Source organism: Mus caroli, chromosome 7, assembly GCF_900094665.2.
Source record: "Mus caroli chromosome 7, CAROLI_EIJ_v1.1, whole genome shotgun sequence".
Taxonomy (NCBI): Eukaryota; Metazoa; Chordata; class Mammalia; order Rodentia; family Muridae; genus Mus; species Mus caroli.
This window is the reverse complement of record NC_034576.1, coordinates 47,255,684-47,276,746: the sequence shown is the minus strand read 5'-3', so window position 1 is coordinate 47,276,746 and position 21,063 is coordinate 47,255,684. Positions and strand designations below refer to the sequence as shown.

General features: G+C 52.1%; 2 protein-coding genes across 8 annotated transcripts in view; one reads left to right on the top strand and one right to left on the bottom strand.

Moving 5' to 3' along the window:
• Nucleotides 1–57: 57 nt before the first annotated feature.
• Nucleotides 58–3,759, bottom strand: Hrc (histidine rich calcium binding protein). The gene is made up of 6 exons (XM_021169042.2): nt 1,620–3,759; nt 1,463–1,533; nt 1,040–1,108; nt 787–841; nt 304–340; nt 58–150 (listed from the first exon to the last, which is right to left on the bottom strand). The coding sequence occupies exons 1-6, from the start codon at nt 3,577–3,579 to the stop codon at nt 114–116; spliced, it is 2,229 nt and encodes a 742-aa protein (XP_021024701.1). The 5' UTR covers nt 3,580–3,759; the 3' UTR covers nt 58–113.
• A 1,226-nt stretch (nt 3,760–4,985) lies between these two features.
• Nucleotides 4,986–21,063, top strand: part of Trpm4 (transient receptor potential cation channel subfamily M member 4) — a 29,022-nt gene continuing 12,944 nt past the window's right edge. For 4 of the 7 annotated variants that reach the window (XR_002378405.2, XR_002378404.2, XM_021168192.2 and 1 more), the window contains exons 1-14: nt 4,986–5,331; nt 5,566–5,636; nt 10,409–10,583; nt 10,855–11,035; nt 11,167–11,330; nt 11,561–11,744; nt 15,238–15,299; nt 15,382–15,573; nt 15,685–15,784; nt 17,968–18,080; nt 18,626–18,967; nt 19,136–19,270; nt 20,162–20,291; nt 20,377–20,522. Coding sequence is in view for 3 of the 7 variants with exons in the window: in XM_021168192.2 (XP_021023851.1) it covers nt 5,023–5,331; nt 5,566–5,636; nt 10,409–10,583; nt 10,855–11,035; nt 11,167–11,330; nt 11,561–11,744; nt 15,238–15,299; nt 15,382–15,573; nt 15,685–15,784; nt 17,968–18,080; nt 18,626–18,967; nt 19,136–19,270; nt 20,162–20,291; nt 20,377–20,522 (2,304 nt within the window). In the remaining 4 variants the exon portion in view is untranslated. Of the gene's footprint in view, nt 5,332–5,565; nt 5,637–10,408; nt 10,584–10,854; nt 11,036–11,166; nt 11,331–11,560; nt 11,745–15,237; nt 15,300–15,381; nt 15,574–15,684; nt 15,785–17,967; nt 18,081–18,625; nt 18,968–19,135; nt 19,271–20,161; nt 20,292–20,376; nt 20,523–21,063 lie in introns of those variants that run through there. The other 3 variants (XR_003837227.1, XM_029480080.1, XR_003837228.1) reach the window with 2 other exon arrangements.

Here is a 21,063-nt window from a genome sequence, read left to right as displayed (position 1 = left end):
CGTTGCCTCACCCTGCCCTCTGTCTCCCCAGGACACACCCCACTCGGGACACTGCTGTTTCTAGGAGCACATTTATTCAGAGAAATAGATGCGGCTCTTGCCAGGCGGCCAGGTCAGGGCTCTGGAGTCTCCAACATGTCAGCCAGGGCTCTGAACAGGAGAACGGGAAGGTTAGTTAGCCAGCGTGCAGCCACTGAGCCTGACCAGGAGTCCAGGCTGTCTCTTTAACTCACAGTGGGTCAACCCTTCTCTAAACGGGTCCCTGAACGGCATCATCTCCCGGCCCAGCCCCAACACACTTACTGATACAGAGAGGAGGAGAAATAGTCAACGTAGCTTCCTGTGAGGGAGCAGAGAGAGAAAAGGTTTGAGGGACCTCCAGGATGGGCAAACAGTCAGGGCAGTGCGGAAATGTGGTGCCCAGCCCCCTTCTAATTCCAGCCTCAAATTCAATCCCAGCCCTTCTTGCTTTGGACCCTCCAGCAGCCCCGCCCCTCAGAGTCTATTTACCTTGGTCCCACCCACTCTCTTCTAGGACTGCCCATCCATCAGCATCACCTCAATCTTAGCCCGAGAGATCAGATTCTGCCCACATGACCTTTGTCATGGCCACACCCCCTACCCCACCCATTTAACCTCAGACCACAGTCTCGGTTCACATCTCGGCTTGGCTCCAACCCCACTAGGATTCACTTTGTTGGGAGCTGTCCCCTCTGTGGGTGGGTGCCTCACTATGCTGGCCCCGCCCCCTCTGTGGGTGGGTGCCTCTCCCTGTTTGCTGCTCACCTGGAGTGCAGAGCGTGTCACACACCAGCGGACAGAGGTAGCAGAATTGACAGTGCTGAGGGCAGGGAGAGAGCCTGGTCAGGGGACTGAGTCAGGGACAAAGATGAGGAAGGACCATCCAGGGTCTAAGGCCAGGTGGAGGGTCACACGGGAAGGAGGCATGAAGCGATGTAAGGACAGGATTATGCCTTGGGCACTCCAGTGGTCCCTGCCAGCTTGGGACCTGAGCTTAGGGGCTCTGGGAAGGTCTCACCTGACACTGGTCACAGTGTTCCCCCATGTTCTCCTCATCACAGTGACAGTTTTCACATTCGGTACATCGCTGGGAATAGGAAGCGCCTGGTTAGAGGGACCCCAGCCCCAAATCCCTCGGGAGACGATCACTTCAGCTGTTGACCTCCATGTCTGAACTCAGAGTCCCCCTCTTCTCTGGGGACGCCACCCACCCTGGTTTCCCATCTCAAGACAACCCCAAGCCCATGTGACCCGTTCACTGGAGTTTGGGACCTGTGAGTGCTCACAAAGACACCTGCCTGCCACCCTGTGACCCTCACCTGGAGACCTGAACCTTATTTCCCCAGTGGCCCCACCCCCAGCTTTGCTCCTCCCACTCCCAGGCTCTCAGGCCCCCATGGCACCCCAGGGTGTGCTGGGCAGCTCTGGGCTAGGGACCTACGTTGCAGAAAGAACAATAGCCACACAAGGACCCTGGCTGGTAATTTTCGTACTCCTGGGCATCCTGCTGACCTGTGGGGACAGGAGGGCAACAATGACTCGAGCTGGCCAGCTCTGCCTCCCTCCCCCACCCCCACCCGTGGAGCCAGGTCACTTACCTGTGACCTCACGGCTCTCCTCCTCACTGGAACCTTCTCTGGCCACCTCTCTCCCAGCGAGTGGGTTTGGGATAATGGTAAAAGGTAGTAGGTTTTCCTCCAGGATCTCCTCCTCTTCGTCCTCTTCCTCCTCCTCTTCCTCCTCCTCTTCCTCCTCCTCTTCCTCCCCCTCTTCCTCCCCCTGCTTCCTATGATGGCTCAGTGGAGCTGAAACTGCAGCCCTGTCTACCTTGCTTTCTTTCTTATCTTTTTCTTCCTCTTCATCATCTTCCTGGCTCATGGGGAGGCCATGGCCCCCCTCTTCCTCCTCCTCCTCCTCCTCACTATGGGCTTGTCTCTGCTCTGGGTCTTCATCTCCCTCTTGAGAGCTGTGGTCACCTTCCTTCCTTGATTCTCTGGAACTGGGTCCTGTGGGCTGCAGGGGCTGATAAGCAATCCCTCCCTGAACAGGCTCTCTGTCACCCTGCCTCGCCCTTTCATCTTGATCTTGTAGCCTGTGGCTGGGGGCCTTGTGGCCAAACTCAGTAGAAATGTCCTCATCGCCACCCCTGGAGACTCTGCGGTGGTGATGGCCTGGGACTTCATTCATGTGTTCTTCTAGAGAGTCCTCCTCCCTGTCAGCATTGTGGCGTTGGGGTTGGTGACTTGCAACATGGTGGCTGTACTTGACTGCTACCTCTTCTTCACTCTCACGTCCAAGATCATGGTGAGCATGTCTAGGAGACTGGTGCCAGTGTTCAGTGGATACAGCCTCATCTTCCTCTTCCTCACTTTGGTGGCTTTGGCGGCCATGGCTGGGGACATGATGGTAGCCTTCTTCTGAGTTATCCTCATCATCTTTGTGCTCATGGCCTCTGTGTCTGTGGGCTTGATGCACATGCTCAGTAGAGTCATCATCTCCATCGTCATCATCATCATCTTCTTCTTCTTCTTCTTCTTCATAGCCTCGGTGTCCATGCCTGGACACATGATGATCATCTTCATCTGACTCATCCTCATCTTCTTCCTTCCTGTGGCCTTGGGTCTGGTGCCGGTGCTCAGTGGAGTCATCATCATCATCATTATCACCATCATCATCTTGCTCTTCGTTGTGGCCTTGGTGGTCCTGGGTCTGGTGTCTGTATTCACCAGAGTCACCATCTTCATCATCATTTTCATCTTCTCGGCCTTGAACTCTGTGGGTGTGACTGTCTTCATCTGAGTCCCCATCATCTTCCTCCTCTTGATCCTGATGTCTGTGAGCTTGGTGTCCATGCTCAGTGGAGACACCATCATCTTCATCATCATCTTCTTCTTCTTCTTCATCACTGTGGCCTTGGTGCCTGTGGCTGTGGGCATGATGGAGTTCATCTCTCTCCTTTGAGTGGCTCTGGTGACCATGGACCTGGTGTTCATTATCATCAGAGTCCTCCATCACATCCACCCTCTCCTCCTCCTCTCCTCCATCATCATCATCTTCCTCTCCGTGGCCATGGTGGGCATGCCTGGGGACGTGATGGTGATACTCACTGGAGACAATGCCATCCTCATCTTCGTGGCTGTGGCTCCTCTGTCTGGGGAAATGGTTCTCTGCCGAGTCCCCTAAATCTTCATTGTCATGTTCCCGGTGCCCGTGGAGCTGTCTAACATGCCCTCTGAAGACCTCTTCAGAGACATTCTCCTCCCCAACCTCGCGGCCAGGGTACCTGTGGTCTTGGACCCGGTGGCCATATTCCCTAGAGAAGTCTTCATCCTCTTCTCTGTGGCCTCTGTCCGTCTCACCTTGATAGCCCCGGTGGATGTGGTGACCAAACTCAGTTGATAGGTCCTCTGAGGACCCAGGGATGCCTGCATTGTTGTTCCAGTTGCCCAGGCCCAGACCAGCCCCTCTCAGCTCCTGGGTCACCACTGAAGGGACAAGCAGGATGGCCACTGTGGCCCAAAGGAGACAAGTGTGCAACCATGGCCCCTGGAAGCCCATGGGGACGTTTAGCAGCTGAGCGTCTGACCAGGCTGGCTTCAGCTGCCTCTGATGGGTCCTTGTGCCTTTTTGGCTTTGACTTTCAGATCTCTTTTGTCGTGGTATAGCTCCCACTCTCTGCCTCTCTATCTTCCTCAGGTCTTGGATGACCCTCTGAGGATGTCCCCTTTGCAGCTGTGACCCTGGTTCCAGGACCTCCCTTCCCACTGCTGGGCCAATGGGGTCTGTCCCCTCCCCTTCTTGCTGCTAAATTTATCTAGAGCCTAAGTTATTCTGGTCGCTCCCTGCCTGCCCCTCCCCTCCTGTTCCTCTGGCTCAGGACTGGGTGGTGGAGGGGTCTTCATGGCGGGGAGTTGGGAGGGGGGTGAGGCAGGGACGTGACAAGCTCAAGTTTAGCATTTTTAGCACAAAGGCTGGACGTTTAGAGTGTCTTGCTGGGAAAGCCTGGGGCTCTGGGAGAGGAGGATGCAGGAGCAGAGGGCCCTCTGCAAGGTAAACACTGGGAAGTGTGCAGGCAGAACAGGACATTCGGTGTGACAGTGGTGTCATGCAGAAGCTGTGGAAGACAGTGAAGGAATCCTGTGCCCAACACCCCATGACCTCCTCTCACTGGAACTCAGATCTGGGGGCAGGGGACCAAACCAGTGCTATAAATATAACAGGGGGGGGGGGAGGTGCTGGGGGCTCAAGTTACTAGGCCTCAGCTGTCCCTACCAGAGGGACTTGGCTGCAGACAGGTGTCACTGCCTTCTCTGCTGGTCAGTGTCACCCACCCCATACTTGTCAGTATATCCACCATCTTTGAGTTTTTGTCCTTTATGAGTCAAGCCCCCCCCACCCCCCCTTATAGTCACTGTTCTGAGCTTCCGTGTTTCTTCTCAGTATTCTAACCTCTTCTCTCCTACTGTGTCTTCCCTGATCCTTCTCTTTTGATCCCTCTCTCTTTCTCTCTCTCTCTTTCTCTGTGTGTGTGCCTGTCTGTCTCTCTCTGTCTGTCTGTCTCTCTTTCTGTGTGTGTGTGTCTGTCTCTCTGTGTGTCTGTCTGTTTCTGTCTGTGTGTGTGTCTGTGTTTGTCTCCATCTCTCCTCTGTGTGTGTATGTTCTCTCTCTCTCTCGCTCGCTCGCTCTCTTTTTCCCTGTATCTCTGTCTCTGTTTGTGTGTGTGTGTCTCTAGTTCTCTCTGTGTCTCTATTCTCTCTGTCTCTCCTCTCTGATTCTGGGACTCTGTTGCTCTATCACTTTGTATTTCTATCTGTCTCTAACTATCTCTGGATATCTCATTCTTTTTCTGTTTTCCTGTCTTCATAATCTCTCTCTCTCTCTCTCTCTCTCTCTCTCTCTGGGTCTCTGCCCCCTTTTCTTTCTCTGGGTCCCTCTCTTAGTTTCTGTCTCTCTCTCTCTCTCTCTCTGGGTCTTTCTCTCAGTCTCTGTCTCTCTGAATCTATGTTTGTCCCATGGCTGACATTTATCGTGTGCCCCACTCTGCTTCCTTCGTTCCTCCGCTTGCTCTGCCTTCCAAATCTCTGTCTTTCCTGTCCCCCAAACCGACCCCATCACTGGTTTGGCAGCAGAGTTCGTCCCTCCTCCGCAGCCGCCCTCTCCCCGCCTCCCGTGACGTGTCCCGGGACTCCCCGCCCCGGGCTGGGCTGCGAAGTTGCGGATCCGGTTTGGTCGGGCGGGTCGGCGGCTGGAGGAAATACACGGAGCCTCAGGGGCTGCGGCCGCAGCATGGTGGGGCCGGAGAAGGAGCAGGTATCGCACAGCGTGGGGCTGGGAGTGAGTGGGGTCCAAAGGCAGCGCCAGCTCCGCGGATCCGGGTCAGATGCTGCAGTGGCTGGACCAGGAGTTCCCAGACCGAGCGGCGTGGGTTCCTGGCTGAGCCCGAGGGAGGAGTTCCCAATGTGTCCCGTGGACGCCCGGGGTTGTCTTCGAATCCTGTGGGTCTGACCCGACTCCCTGCCCTGCCCTTCTTGTTCCGGTTCCCAGAGCTGGATCCCTAAGATCTTCAGGAAGAAGGTGTGCACGACGTTCATAGTGGACCTCTCCGATGATGCGGGGTGAGCAGTTCGCGGCTGCTGACCTGGCAGCGTAGGTTCGCGGGCCCTGCCCCACTGCAGACAGGCTCCGCCCCCATAGACTGGACTCGCCCCACTCAACGCAGACAAGGGTGCCCACCACAGACTGCCCTTCACTGCCTACCGCAGGAGGCTTTGGTGCACAGACACACCCCACCCACCACAGAAGGCTTGGCTCAACACACTCAGGCCCCGCCCACTAAGGACATTCCCGCCTTCACTTGAGACAGACCTCTCCCCCTGCCCTTGTTTTGGGCCACCCTGCTTAGGGCACTCCCCTCTAGGTGCGGATCCATTCTGTGTCTTTGTGTCTCGTCCATGTGTCTCTGTCTCTTTGTGCCATTTTGTCTCTGCTTCGGCTTTCTGTGTCATCCCGGCTCAGCGAGCATAGCCACACAGCCCTGCCATCCTTACATAGCTCTGCAGCTTTGGGATAGTAATTCCCTTCTCGGGCTGCGCTTGTCACCTGGGCACAGAACAGCTCCTCCCTTCTGGGGCCGCCGTGCAAACTAAACAAGGTCACTCTGGGATGTTTCTGGAACTCTGCCCATCACCTAATAAACATCCGGGAATATCTGCAACTCCCATGAGAAGAAGAGGGCAATTACTACTGCGAGCTGTGCTGTGCTGTAGGTGGCAGGGGACAGGAGCAAGCCCTATAGGCTTCTTGGCTGCATGCTTAGTCTCCCTAGCTGGGTCCAGCTTTAACTCAGTTCTCAGGGTAGACTTTTGGCCTTGGGGCAGTGAAACCTGATTTCCTTAGTGTGACTTTATCAGGAGCCTGTTGTCCCACCAGTGTGGGACAGGAAAATGTTGTATAAATAAACAGAGATACTGGTTTACTGGTGGGTCTGGCAGAGGGTCACAGACAGAGTGACTAAAGTCAGTGGGAAGAGATGGGAGCTGGTGGGCTACAGGTGTCATTGGAAAGATGGTGCAGTGTGGTGCTTTGAAGGTGGCTCTGGGCCTTGGAAGTGCTCGGTCGAAGTCTTCCCTAAGGACAGCCCAGCGTGGCTTGAAAGCAGAGCAGAGTTCAGGCTGTCGAGAATGTTGTGAGTGGGAAGGTTGGTGGGAGACCTCATGGGCTCTCAGAGGCCACCCTGAGTGTGGTTTCCTAGGGCTGCGTGAGGGCGGGTAGGAATTCAGAAAGGTGAGAAGAGATTGGGGACCATCACCAAGATGATGAGCCCAGGAGAAGAAGCAGATTTGGAAAGGGATGCTGAGTGCCGGCCCTTCTGTGTACATGATGGGCCTTGGAGAGGGGCAGGGGAGGGTTGGGACCCTGCTGGTACTTAGCAGAAGATTGAGATTCATACTGGGGTCTGAGGTCCCAGCTATAGGTGGAGATTGAATCCATGGAGGCAGGTGAGGAAAATACAAAGGCCCCCTCTCTTTCTCGCCTTCCTCTTCTTTCCTTCTTACACCTCTGGGCTTAGGGTGTAATTCAGTGGTAGTACACATACTTAGCATGTGTTGGTTTCCATTCCCAGGACCAAAAACCCAAACCCAAGAAACCTGTCAGGTGTGGTGCTACAGGACTGTCGTTTGCTCTAGCATTCAGGAGACTAAGGCAGGGGATTACTGTAGTTCTGAGACCACCTGGGTTACCGAGGCAGACCTTAAAAAAAAGAAAGCCTATATATATATCACAGCACCAGAAAGCCACCGGGGGCTGCAGAGATGGCCCCCGTGGTTAGGAACTCTGGCTGCTGTTATAGACAAGCACTCAGTGCCCAGCACTGCCCTGGCAGCTCACAACCACTTGTAACTCCCATTCCAGGGGATCTGACGCCCTCTTCTGGCCTTCACAGGCAACTGCACACCTACGGTCCACAGACACACATGCAGGCAAATCCTCACCCACAAAATTAAAAACCAAAACACTCACCCAACACCCCCCCCCCACACACACACACACATCTCTTAACGCCTTTAAGACAAGTGCTAGCTGCTGCTGACACTTCTTAACTCTCTCTCTCGGCCTCTGGGGTCGATGGACTAGAGTATCATGAGGGGTAGCCAGGAGGCTAGCATGGATCCTGGGTGCTCTGAGGGCAGCAGAGGGAAAAGAAAGCCACCATGAGGGGTGCACTACAGTTTTGAGGAGAGGAAGGACCAGGCCAAGGTTTCCAGAAGGGTGCATTCCATGGTGGCCAGTGGAATGTCTCACCTTCTGACAGTGAGATGACACTTGAATGGAGCCATTGTGCCTCACAGCCATACGGAGCAAAGGTGACAGGAGGCAGGCGGGCAAGGGAAACGTTGCCAGCACCATGGGAGCAGAACCTACTTTCTTCTGTGACAGGGATGCTCACTGTCCACATTGAGTACGGTGGCTAGTATCAGTGACAGAGCTCTGAGCGATGAACTGTGTGACTAGAAACAGAGTTTTCCTTTGATTTAATTTTGTGTGTGCTCCTGAGTGCAGGTTCAAATATGTGCCCTCGCGCATATAGAGGCCAGGGGATGGCCTCAGGAAGTGTTCCCCACGCGCTGTGCGCCTTGTTTTGTAAGACAGTGTTTCTCACTAGCGTGGGGGTGACCTGGCTAGCCCCAGGGAGCCTTCTGTCTTCTTCTCCCCTGCACTGGGATTGCAACTTGTTTATGGGTCCTAGGGATAAACTCAAGAGATGTGCATTTGTCATCAGGAGGTGGAGCAGGGGTTCAAGGCCAGTTTGGGCCACAAAGTTAGTTTTCGATTGGCTTGGACTCTCAAAAGACAAGGGGCGGAGGGCTGCAGTTATGGCTCAGTGGTTAGAAGCACTGGTCACTCTTGCACAGGACCTGAGTTCAGCTCCCAGCACCCATGTGAGGCCTCACAATCATCTTTAACTCCAGTTCCAGGGAATTCAACGTCTTCTTCCAGCCTCCACAGGCAGCGTGGACACGTATATGTGGTGTGCTGATATACGGGAAGACAAATATTCATACACATAAAATATAAAAGTATTGAAGAAAACCAAACCCCCAGGGCTTGGGTCACGGCTCAGTTACTAGAATGCTTGTTTACCACGCGCTCAACCCAGGGTTCTGTCCCCAGCACCAAAATAAGCCAGGGCTGGTAGTGCACACCTGTAATTCCAGAGCTCTCGAGACTGAGACCAGAGGATCGGAAATTTGAGGCCAAAAAATAAATAAATCAGAAGAAATAATTTGTGATCAGCTTTAGCTAATGTAAGTTTGAAGCCAGCCTGGGCTCTTGAGAGCCTCGTCAAAAAACCACCTCCCCACATTTCTCCATCAGTGGTTCAGCTAACTTCTGAAAGGTGAGCTCCACTATTTGAATTCCTTCCAGAATCAGAGTCAAGGAGAATTAGCTATGTTGTCCCCAAGTCCCTGCTCCTTACTCTGGGGAATTAAGGTGACAGTCACCTGAGCCCAAGGGACGATTGTACGTTTATGATTTTTAAATATTCCTTTTGTCATTTTTGACATTTATGTTTCTTTTACCTGTATAGGAATTTTTCCTGTGTGTGTTTGTGTATCACACGCATGTATGGTGTCCGAGAAGGCCTGGAGAGAGTGTTGGATCCCCCAGGTCTGGAGTTACAGATGGTTGTGAGCCACCATGTGGGTGCTGGGAATTTATTTCGGGCCTTCAGTGTGCACTTTTAACACTGAGCCATCTCTCCAGCCCACTGTGTCCTATTTAGAGTGGAAAACCTTCTATCTAAGGAGACAAGAAATGGAAGCCGTCATCTGTTCTGTTTCTCAGAACCAGAAGGAATGGTGTTGGGAAGGAAGAATTGTCCTGGGGTACAGTGAACAGCGAATAAGGCAATTTTACCTTTTAGCTTCTGCCCAGGGCCGGCTGCTCGCTGGGGCCTGGGGCCAGGCAGAGGCTGGCTGGCAGGCCAGCGCCCAGCTGAGGGCCCTCCTCACAGTTATGGAGCTCTGAAAGAGGCTCAGCTTTTCTCCTGTGAAATTCTGAGTTATTTAAAGCTCTGTCTGGAGTTCATGCAGCCGGGGCTGGTTGCTATCCTTGCTTCAGAAAACACTGTGATACACTGTGATTTTCTTGGCTCCTCTGAGTTCCTTGGGGCTTTTACCATCTTTGTATCTTTGGAGGAGGAAATTTAGTTTCAGAGAGGCCTCAACAGTAGCCAAACTCTCTTTGAATTTTTTTTTTTTTAATTTTGTTTGGTTGAGACTGGGTTTCTCTGTAGCCCAGGCTATCCTAAAATTCTCTGCATATCAGGCTGACCTCAAATCAGGATTATAGACGTGTGCCACCATGCCTGCCCCTTTCTTTCTTTCTTTCTTTCTTTCTTTCTTTCTTTCTTTCTTTCTTTCTTTCTTTCTTTCTTTTTCTTTCTTCTTTTTCTTCTTCTTCTTCTTTATTATTATTATTTTTGGTTGAATCATTTTTTTTTTTTTTTTTTGGTTTTCCTGGAGCTCACTTTGTAGACCAGGCTGGCCTCGAACTCAGAAATCCGCCTGCCTCTGCCTCCCTGAATCATTCTTTAAAGTTGCTTTTTCATAGTGTATGTCCTTCTCTGGGGCTTGGGGCAGCAAGGGCACCTGCTGATGGCCGCTTGCTATTCTTGATTCTGATCCCGCAGGCTACTCCCCCTGTCCTGGCTTATTTGCGGTGAAGCTTGGCTATAAGGGCTCCTTATCTCAGTTTCTTTTCCAGACAGTCAGAGCCAGTGCTGGGTTCATGGTACACTGTCTCTAGGGATACAGGGTCCCATGTGGACAGGATGAAGTCAGTGGGGACACCCAGGGTTCATACTCTACCCTCATGCCCCCAGAGGGACCTTGTGCCAGTGTGGGCAGCCTCGGGATGCCCACCCTTCTGTGGCTGTGGAGGATGCCTTTGGGGCAGCCGTAGTTACCGAGTGGAACAGTGATGAACACACCACGGAGAAGCCCACAGATGCCTACGGGGACCTGGACTTCATGTACTCTGGCCGAAAGCTCAGCAACGTGAGGCCTGCATGTCTGGGGCGCCAGGCTGGGAGGGGCTGGGGCAACGCCGAATGTGTCTCCCCATTGGTCCACCCTGTCTTTGCGTGCCTCTGTCTTAAGAGTCTGTCCCTCTCTCTTTCTCTAGGTCCTTGCAGCCTCCCGGTCTGTCTGTCTGCTTCTCTCTAGGTCTCTGTCCTCTCTCTAGGCCACTATCTGCGTTTGTCTGGGTCTGTCTCCTGCTGTCTCAGTCTCTCTGTCCCCCATGTGTCTCTTCCTCCTGTGTCCACAGTTTCTCCGGCTGTCTGACCGCACGGATCCGGCCACTGTGTACAGTCTCGTCACCCGCACTTGGGGCTTTCGTGCCCCAAACTTGGTGGTGTCGGTGCTGGGGGGGTCGGGGGGCCCCGTGCTCCAGACCTGGCTGCAGGACCTTCTGCGTCGTGGGCTGGTGAGAGCCGCCCAGAGCACAGGTGACCACGGGGGTTGGGAACTGTCTGTCCTGGGCCGCGTCCCCACTGTTGCCCTGGTTGGAGGACATTGCTCCCCTTTCCATGTCTTTGCTCACTGTTTCCCACTCTGTCCCTCCCTCTGTCCTACATAGGGGCCTGGATCGTCACTGGGGGACTGCACACAGGCATTGGCCGGCACGTGGGTGTGGCTGTAAGGGACCACCAGACAGCCAGCACTGGGAGCAGCAAGGTGGTAGCCATGGGTGTGGCCCCCTGGGGAGTGGTCCGGAACAGAGACATGCTGATCAACCCCAAGGTGGGAATGGGGTTCAGAGAAGAGTCCCTGGCCTGGAGTGCTGGTCTGAGGGTGGAGGGCAGGGAGTAATCCTGAATTCTGAGGGAGGAGGCTGGGAAGGACTCCTGGGTTTAAGAAAGTCTGGGGAAGATACTTGGATCTGAGGGAGGAGGCCAAGGTCTGGTCCTCGGGTCTGTGGGGGGAGTGTCACATCCCTTCTAAAAGACTTCTCTATCTGGCACTGTCCCCAGGGCTCATTCCCCGCAAGGTACCGGTGGCGTGGTGACCCTGAGGATGGAGTTGAGTTCCCCCTGGACTATAACTATTCTGCTTTCTTCTTGGTGGATGACGGCACCTATGGCCGCCTGGGTGGTGAGAACCGCTTCCGCCTTCGCTTCGAGTCCTATGTGGCTCAGCAGAAGACCGGAGTGGGAGGTGAGTGGGATTTGTGTTTCAGAGCCAGCACACAGCCTCACGGTCAGCTGTGGTCAAGACTGGGCAACTTTCTTCTGTTAAGAGTCTTGTCCCTGCTGGGGATGGTGGCACAGACCTTTAGTCCCAGCACTGGGAGGCAGAGGTAGGCAGACCTCTGTGAATGTGAGGCTAACCTGCTCTACACAGGATAGCCAGGGTTATACATAAAAAGACTCTTTCTTAAAAGTAAGTTAAAGCCGGACGTGGTGGCGCACGCCTTTAATCCCAGCACTTGGGAGGCAGAGGCAGGTGGATTTCTGAGTTTGAGGCCAGCCTGGTCTACAAAGTGAGTTCCAGGGCAGCCAGGGCTATACAGAGAAACCCTGTCTCGAAAAAAACCACACACGCACACACAAGTAAGTTAAAAAGAAATACAATAAAGGGAGTGTAAAGAGATAGCTCAGTAGTTAAAAATCACTTGCTGCTCTTATAAAGGACCTGGGGTCCATCTGATAACTCCAGCTCCAGGGGATCCAGGCTCCCTCTTCTGGCCTTCCTAGGCATGGCACTCACAGACACATACACATACACATACACATACACATACACATACACATACACATACACATACACATACACATACACATACAGAAGTTTGTTTTTGTTTTTTGTTTTGTTTTTGTTTTTGTTTTTGGCTTTTTAAGACAGGGTCTCTCTGTGTAGCCCTGGCTGTCCTGGAACTCACTCTGTAGACCAGGCTGGCCTTGAACTCGGAAATGCGTCTGCCTCTGCCTCTCAAGTGCTGGGATTAAAGGTGTGCACCACCACTGCCCAGCCATTTTTTTTGGGGGGGGTTTGTGGGGCACACTTTTAATCTCAGTGATCTGCAGGCAGAGGCAGGCAGAGCCCAATGAGTTCCAGGTCTACACAGGGAGTTCTAGGAAAGGCAGAGCTATATCTAATGAGACCCTGCCTCAAAAAAAAAAAAATGAAGGAAAGTGAATTATGTTTTCCTGATCCCCGCCCCCCACACTGGGGTCCCCTGTGTCAGACAGTTCCGTGTATACGCATTCCGTATACAATCTTCGTCGCCTTTTCTTTTTCTCTCTTCTCTTCTCCCTCCATCCCTTCCTCTTGGCCGTCCTGCTGCCTCGGCCTCGCCAGTGCTGGGATTTCTACTGCATGGCATTTGCTTCTCTTTTTCTCATGGTGTTAGACACAATCCATTTCATTTCCCGTGTGTAGAATCTTCATGCACAGGCTTCTTTACCTTCTCTTTCGGCCATGCTGGCAGCTGAACCAGGCCCGTGTGCACACCAGGCGAGTGCTGGACCATGTGTGCTACATCGCCAGCATTCCCAGCTCTCAGGTGGAATTTTCCTTGGTGGCAAATGCTAGGGAATCATACATTTGAATCATCTGGCACGAGTAGCCGTGGTGAATGTGTGTGTTTGTGTGTTGCCTTCATGTGCAGATGTGAGTTCTATACAGGTCTCCATCTCATGTGGCCTGACTCGCAGCTAGGCCTCCATAGTCACTGTCCTATTCCTGTGATGAGATGCCATGTCCAAGGTAACGCCTAAGAGAACATTTAACTGACAACTGGCTGGCTCACAGGCTCAGAGCTGTAGTCTCTGGTGGCTCACAGGCAGGATTGGTGCTGTAGAAGTGGCTGCTACTTCTACATCTGGATTCGCAGGCATCAGGGAGAGGGTGACACTGGGCTTGATGTGAGCGTTTGAAACCTGACAACCCACCCCCTGTGACACACTTCCTCCAACAAGACTCCTGATTCTTCTTAAACATTGCCACTCCCTGCTGACTAAGTATTCAAATATATGAGCCAGTGCGACTATCCTTGTTCAAACCAGAGCAATAACCTTCTATTACTTTGCAGCAGTTTCGTTTTTATTAAGAATACATGATTGTGGGGCCAGCAAGATGGCTCAGCTGAGGGCACTTGCTGCTAAGCCCAACGATCTGAATCGAATCCCTGAAACCCACGAGGCGCAAAGAGAGAATCAATCTCTGCAAGTTGTCCTCTGACTTAGACACACACACACACACACACACACACACACACACACACTGTGGCTCCCACATACACGCGTGAAATAAATTAATCTAAAAGAGAGAGGAAATAATTTTAGCTGAATGTGATGACACCTGGGAGGCTGGAGCAGGAAAGCCATGAAGCAGCAGAGACTGGGCTACAGAGTGAGACCCCGTCTCCTACAAACACAAACCAGCCACAGCAGCAACAACCACAAAAGCACACATTTACATTTATCCGTCTTGCTTGGTGCTGTTTTGTTTTCCACCCAGCCCCCCAGTCTATTTTATTATTTTACTGAGGGTGGAACCAAAGTGCCATTCCCTCGGGGCTTTGACTATTGGACTTTGTTAATGGTTTTATGGTGCTAAGATTGCCCATCTACTGTATCCCCTTCCTTTCCACTTGAACTCTCACCTCACTGGCCTTTGGAGTGCTTAACCAATCCTAAGATTGACTTGAGAGCCATGAGTCCAGGTCCCAGGCTCTGCTCCCGTCTAAAGCTAAGGTGACCGCCCTGGACTTCTGGACCTGGTGTTGTCTGTCATCCCCAGCATCCTGTAAAAGGATCAAAAGTTCACAGTCATCCTCGGCTTCATAAAGAGTCGGAGGCCAGTTTGGGATGCATGAGGCTTTGTCTTAAGAAGTATAGGGTCTGGGGTGCTGGGGCCTGACTTGACAGATATGTGCTTCTTGTGCAAGAGTGAGGACCTTAGAGTTCACACTCTGTTGGCTGCAGCAGCTCACATCTGCAGTCCCTGCTCCCCTTGGTGAGGTAGGGGACAGAGGCTGCTAGCTTGGTGTATGCTAAACAAGAGACCCTGCCTCAAATCAAGGTAGGAGGTGAGGAGCAACACCTGAGCTTATGACACATATGACACGTGCACACCTCTATTCATGTGCATGATCACACGTGTGCATACACACATACATACACACACACACCCCATACAACACCAACACTCACACACACACACACACACACACACACACACACACACACACCATACAACACACACACCCCATACAACACCAACACACACACACACACACACACACACACACACACACACACACANACACACACACACACACACACACACACACACACACACACACACACTAATAATAAAACCCAGAAAGTCTTCAGCAATTAATGGTACCTGCTGCCAAGCCTAATCACGAGTTCTATCCTCAGGACTCACAGAGCCGAAAGAGAAAACAGACTCCCACAAATTGTCCTCTGACCTCCACACATTTGTGAACACCATCCTCCCAACACTATATAAATGAATAATAATAAAAAAAATTCAAAGAAGAAGGACAATTCCCATGACTTTTGGCCAATGTTAGGACAAGGCCAATGTCTGCCCCAAGAGATTCCTGGGAAATGTAGTTCTTTCCCATCTCCAGCAAAGGCTGGTAGACTGTGCCTGAGTTTCCCTTCCCACTTTCTCTCAGGGACTGGAATTGACATCCCAGTGCTCCTTCTTCTCATCGATGGAGATGAGAAGATGTTAAAGGTATCTGGAGCTGCATCCTTGTTTTTGAGGTGGGAGGAGAGCTGAAGGCCAATACTGACTGGCTCTCTTCTTGCTTCTGAAGCGGATAGAGGATGCCACCCAAGCTCAGCTCCCCTGCCTCTTGGTGGCGGGCTCTGGGGGTGCCGCAGACTGCCTGGTGGAGACCCTGGAAGATACTCTGGCCCCAGGGAGTGGGGGACTCAGGCGAGGCGAAGCCCGGGATCGGATTAGGCGATACTTCCCTAAAGGAGACCCTGAGGTTCTTCAGGCCCAGGTATGCCATTGTGGAACCATGGTGGGAAGGGCTGGGCACCCTGGCTGGCAGGTCCTAAGGATAGGTGGAACCACAGGGCTTAGCTGGGGACTAGAATTCTGCATTCTGCAGGTAGAGAGGATCATGACCCGAAAGGAGTTGCTGACGGTCTATTCATCAGAAGACGGCTCCGAGGAGTTTGAGACTATCGTTTTGAGGGCTCTTGTGAAAGGTAGGATGGGCCTTCCACATTGGCCCTGTCTTCACCTCAGCGGTGGCTGACTCTGTCTCCACCCTCGATCCTCTAAGCCTAAAACCACACCTTCTTTGTGTCTCCTATGTCTTTCCTGTTTCCTAGGTTTCTGCTAGATGTTGTTGGTCAGTTTTCCCTAGACGTTCGTATTGTTTTCAACCACTTACTTCCCTGTTGGATCAACCCATCCATATTCCATTAATCCCTTCCTATTTTCATCTACTCATCACTCCATTTGTCCTTCATTCTTCCATCCATTTTCTGTCTTTTCATCCAACCTCCTACCTATTTACAGCCCACTTATCCATCCATTCCCCTATCCATCTATGTATCCATGTATCAATCCTCTATCCATCCATCCACCCACCCACTTGTCCATCCATCCATCTACTTACATATCTATTCATCCATCCACCCACCCACTTGTCCATCCATCCACCCATCTATCCATCCATCCATCCATCCATCCATCCATCCATCCATCTACTTACATATCTATCCATCCATCTACCTATCCACTTGCCCATCCATCCACCCACCCACTTGTCCATCCATCTACCTATCCACTTGCCCATCCATCCATCCATCCACCCACCCATCCACTTGTCCATCCATCTACCTATCCACTTGCCCATCCATCCATCCATCCATCCATCTACCCATCCATCTACCCATCCACTTGTCCATCCATCCACCCATCTATCCATCCATCCATCCATCCATCCATCTACTTGTCCATCCATCTACCCATCCACTTGTCCATCCATCCACCCATCCACTTGTCCATTCATCTATCCATCCACCCACCCACCCATCCACTTGGCAATCCATTCATCCATCCACTTACATATCTATCCATCCATCCACTGACCTATCTACCTACCCATCCATACATCTAGCCATGCATTAAATCATTCGCCTAGCCACCCCCTCACTTGTCCATCTATAAATTCACCCATATGCCCACCTATCCATTTATCCACCTTAATTATTCACCACCCACCAGTTCTTTAACTATTCATTGACATATCCATTAACAATTCAATCCATGTATTCGCCTTCCCATTCACCTTAAATCTCAACATTCTGCGAGATGTGCATGTCAGTTGTAAGCTTGGCTGAAGAGGCTCACATGACCACTGCCACCACCTCACGCTCAGAGGGAAGAGAGGGATTTTGCAGTAGTCCCCCAGGTAGCAGCTTTGTGTGGCTGAGGATTTAAGTCTGTGTAATGCGGTCTCTAGCATGGGATATTTCTGAGGAGACAAAAGAGGCCTGGAAGTATGTACTTGGTAGACCGTGCTGGAGTCAAGAGCAGCAAGGGATGCAGGCCCTACCAGCTGAAGAGCTGGAAGCCAGGACTTTCCCTTGGGAGGCAGGGATGGGACACCAAGACCAGATTGTGTTCAGGAGGCCCCTGTAGAGCAGGGAGGGTGGTCTGGCGAGGAGAGATGAGACCATGAGCAGATGAAGAGACTGAAGTGACACATGCTCTGAGATGTGCTACGGCCACTGGGACTGGATGCGAGGCATGGCACAGTGGCTTAGGGGCTTATGAGCTATGGGACATGAGAGGTGGATCCTGGGATTTTTGCCTTGCTGAGTAGACTGACTTCAAGAAAACGTGTGTGGGACACAGTGAGCAGGAAGGTTAAGGGCAGGAGGCTCTGGGGATGAGGGATGCCAAGTTAAGGCACAGGGAATTTTGTTTTTGAGGGGACATATGTCCAAACTTTTCATCCACTCATCAATCCCTTCGTCACCAAGCCCTTCACCCATCCACCCACGGACAAGCAGGATCTTACCAACCGTTTGCTTTCTTTCTCTGACCCTTTGGAAGAAGTACCAGAAAAGCACAGAATGAAAATGTGCCTCATGTCCGATACATTTTTGCTTCTCAAAATAAAATGGGAAGTTGTATGATCCTGGGCATGTTCATGACCCCTCTTTGGATATCTGTTGGCCCAGACATTAACCTTAGGGACCGAGGAGCAAGCTGAAGATGGCCGCCATTTGGAATCACTTGTCATTGTTAACAGTTGACATTGCTGTCAAGAGGGTCGCTCTGACTCCAGTTCTATAGATGAAGAAACAGCAAAATGGACATCACTCTCTGTCCCTACTCTTCCCCTGAGCCCCACCTCTCCCTTTTGTCCCTCAAGCCTGTGGGAGCTCTGAGGCCTCAGCCTACCTGGATGAGCTGCGTTTGGCTGTGGCTTGGAACCGCGTGGACATCGCCCAAAGTGAACTTTTCCGTGGGGACATTCAATGGCGGGTGAGGAGTCAGGACACAGGCCCACTTCTCTACCTGGCTGACCTCTTGACACCTGGTCCTGCCTTCCATCATGATCTGTCTGGCCTTCCCTTAATTGGCCACTCATCTCTGGTTGTTCCTCTGTCCCTGACTTGTTCCTTGTCTCCCTGTCAACCCACCCATCCATCATCCACATACTGTCTGTCCATCCACTCATCCATCCATCCATCCATCCACCCATCCATCTACCTACACATCCATCTCTAGCCATCCACCCATCCATCTCTCTAGCCATCTATGCACCAATATTCACTTACTCAAACATTCTCACCCTCTTTTCACCCACCAGCCTACTCCATATATCCATCCTCCAATGGATCCTTTCATCAATCCACCCACCAACCTATCCACCCACTTATTTATCTGTCCACCCACTATTGACCAGTCAGTCAGTCTGTCTGTCTATCATGCTTCACTTGTGGCCTCTGTCTCTCACCCTCCATTTCTGAGTTCACCTGGCATGTCTGCCTCAGGTCATCCCTGTCCCATCCCTTTCCCTCACACAGTCCTTCCACCTGGAGGCATCTCTCATGGATGCTCTGCTGAATGACCGGCCTGAATTTGTGCGCCTGCTCATCTCCCATGGCCTTAGCCTGGGACACTTCCTGACTCCCGTGCGTCTGGCCCAGCTGTACAGCGCAGTGTCCCCTAACTCACTGATCCGCAATCTTCTGGACCAGGCGTCCCATGCTAGTAGCAGCAAATCCCCTCCTGTTAATGGAACTGTAGAGCTCCGGCCTCCGAATGTGGGGCAAGTGCTGAGGACTCTGTTGGGAGAAACGTGTGCACCACGGTACCCTGCTAGGAACATCCGAGACTCCTATCTGGGCCAGGACCACAGAGAGAACGTAAGGCCCATCAAGGCTGAGGATGCATGGCGGGGCTGCATGTGGAGGGGGACAGGGCTTTGGGAAGAGGGGATAGTAAGATGGGGGAAGGTAGTGTTTGAGAAAGGGTGTGGTAAGCCTGGGGCAGCGGGTGGGGCTAGTTCTCGCTAGGCTTCAACATGCTTTCAGGACTCTCTGCTTATGGACTGGGCCAACATGCAACCATCAACGGATGCAAGCTTTGAACAAGCCCCCTGGAGTGACCTGCTTATTTGGGCTCTGTTGCTGAACCGGGCCCAGATGGCTATCTATTTCTGGGAGAAGGTAAATGTGCCTCCTCATTTTGGACCTTACCTTGGGACACTGTGCTTAGAGACAGCAGGGCCCCTTAGATGGCTCTGACCTCAGACCTTAGCCAGACCTTAGCCAACTTGCACTCCATTCTCTGTCTTTCTTTTGTGGTTTGTTTTGAGGCAGGGTCACAGATAGCCCAGGCTGGCCTTGAACTTGATATCAGCCCAGGATGATCTTGGACATGTGCTGCTGTCCTTGGTTCATGCCATGCTGAGAATCAGACCCACGGTTTTGTGCATGCTGGGCAAGCACTCTAGTGGGTGCTGCCATCCCCACCCCTAGTTTTGATTTGCTGAGACAGGGTCTTCCTGTGTAACCCAGACTGGCCGGGACCCTGTGATTCTCGTGCCTCAACCTCATGAATGCTGCCTGTGACACCCCCCCCCCACGGCCTACACACACACACACACACACATACACACACACATTCTGAATGTTTTAAAGAGGTATGCGATGAGCCGGGCATGGTGGCGCACACCTTTAATCCCAGCACTTGGGAAGCAGAGGCAGGCGAAATTTCTGAGTTGGAGGCCAGCCTGGTCTACAGAGTGAGTTCCAGGACAGCCAGAATTACACAGAGAAACCCTGTCTGGAAAAACCAAAAAAAGATGTATACGATGATGACATTATCTTCTCAAACTGAATTCAGTGCCCAGGAAAAGAGCGATGCGCAGTGCTCAGGGCCACTACTTGGCTTTCTCCCGCCGTTGCTGTGATGGTAGTGACCCGTGTGCATTTGTTTGGGTGAACCCTTGGCCTTAATGACTCTATTAACTACTGACCCTCCACAATCACAAGATTTCTCTCTGTTCCTTCCCCAGATGTCTAACCTCACCATGTTCTCTTTCTCTGTCTCTTCAGGGCTCCAACTCAGTGGCCTCTGCTCTTGGGGCTTGTCTCTTACTCCGAGTGATGGCTCGCCTAGAGTGGGAGGCTGAGGAGGCCGCGCGGCGGAAGGATCTTGCTGCCACGTTTGAAAGCATGAGCGTGGGTGCGTGGGGCAGAGTGCCTGGGGTGTGGGGGCGCACGAGGCACCTCCCACCTCCTTCCACTCTCATCTGTATCCTTGTCCCCAGACCTCTTTGGAGAGTGTTACCACAATAGTGAAGATCGAGCAGCCCGCCTTCTTCTGCGCCGCTGTCCCCTCTGGGGAGAGGCCACCTGCCTCCAGCTTGCCATGCAGGCTGATGCCCGAGCGTTCTTTGCCCAGGATGGAGTCCAGGTGAGCCTGTGACTCAGACAGCTGTGAGCACCACCCCAGGAGTCCACTTGTGCCTAGAACAATTACACTTAACCTCTGAGCACGGAATGGCCCTTTCACAGGGGTCGAATATCATATATTTGCATTAAGATTCATAACAGCAAATCCCGTGGTGGCGGCACGGCACACGCCTTTAATTCCAGCATTTACAGGCAGAGAGGCAGGTGAATCTGAGTTGGAGGCCAGCCTGGTCTATAGAGAAAGTTCCAGGATAGCCAGAGACACACAGAGAAACCTTTAAAAAAAAAGTATTTTCTAGGTCATCACAGCATTAAGACCATTGAGAACCACTGCCTTAGAAAATGTTATTTCATAAGAAGACCAATCATCTATAACTTTTCGACCCTCCCTCCCCTCCCCAAGTAGTGTTGTTGCTACCAGGAAGTACCATTTCTCACACAGGAAGCCCCTCATTTTCACAGGGGAGTTCCTGTCCTCCTAAAGGAAAGACCACTTCTTCAACAGGAAGCTCTTTCCAATTTTTTTTTTTTTTTTTTTTTTT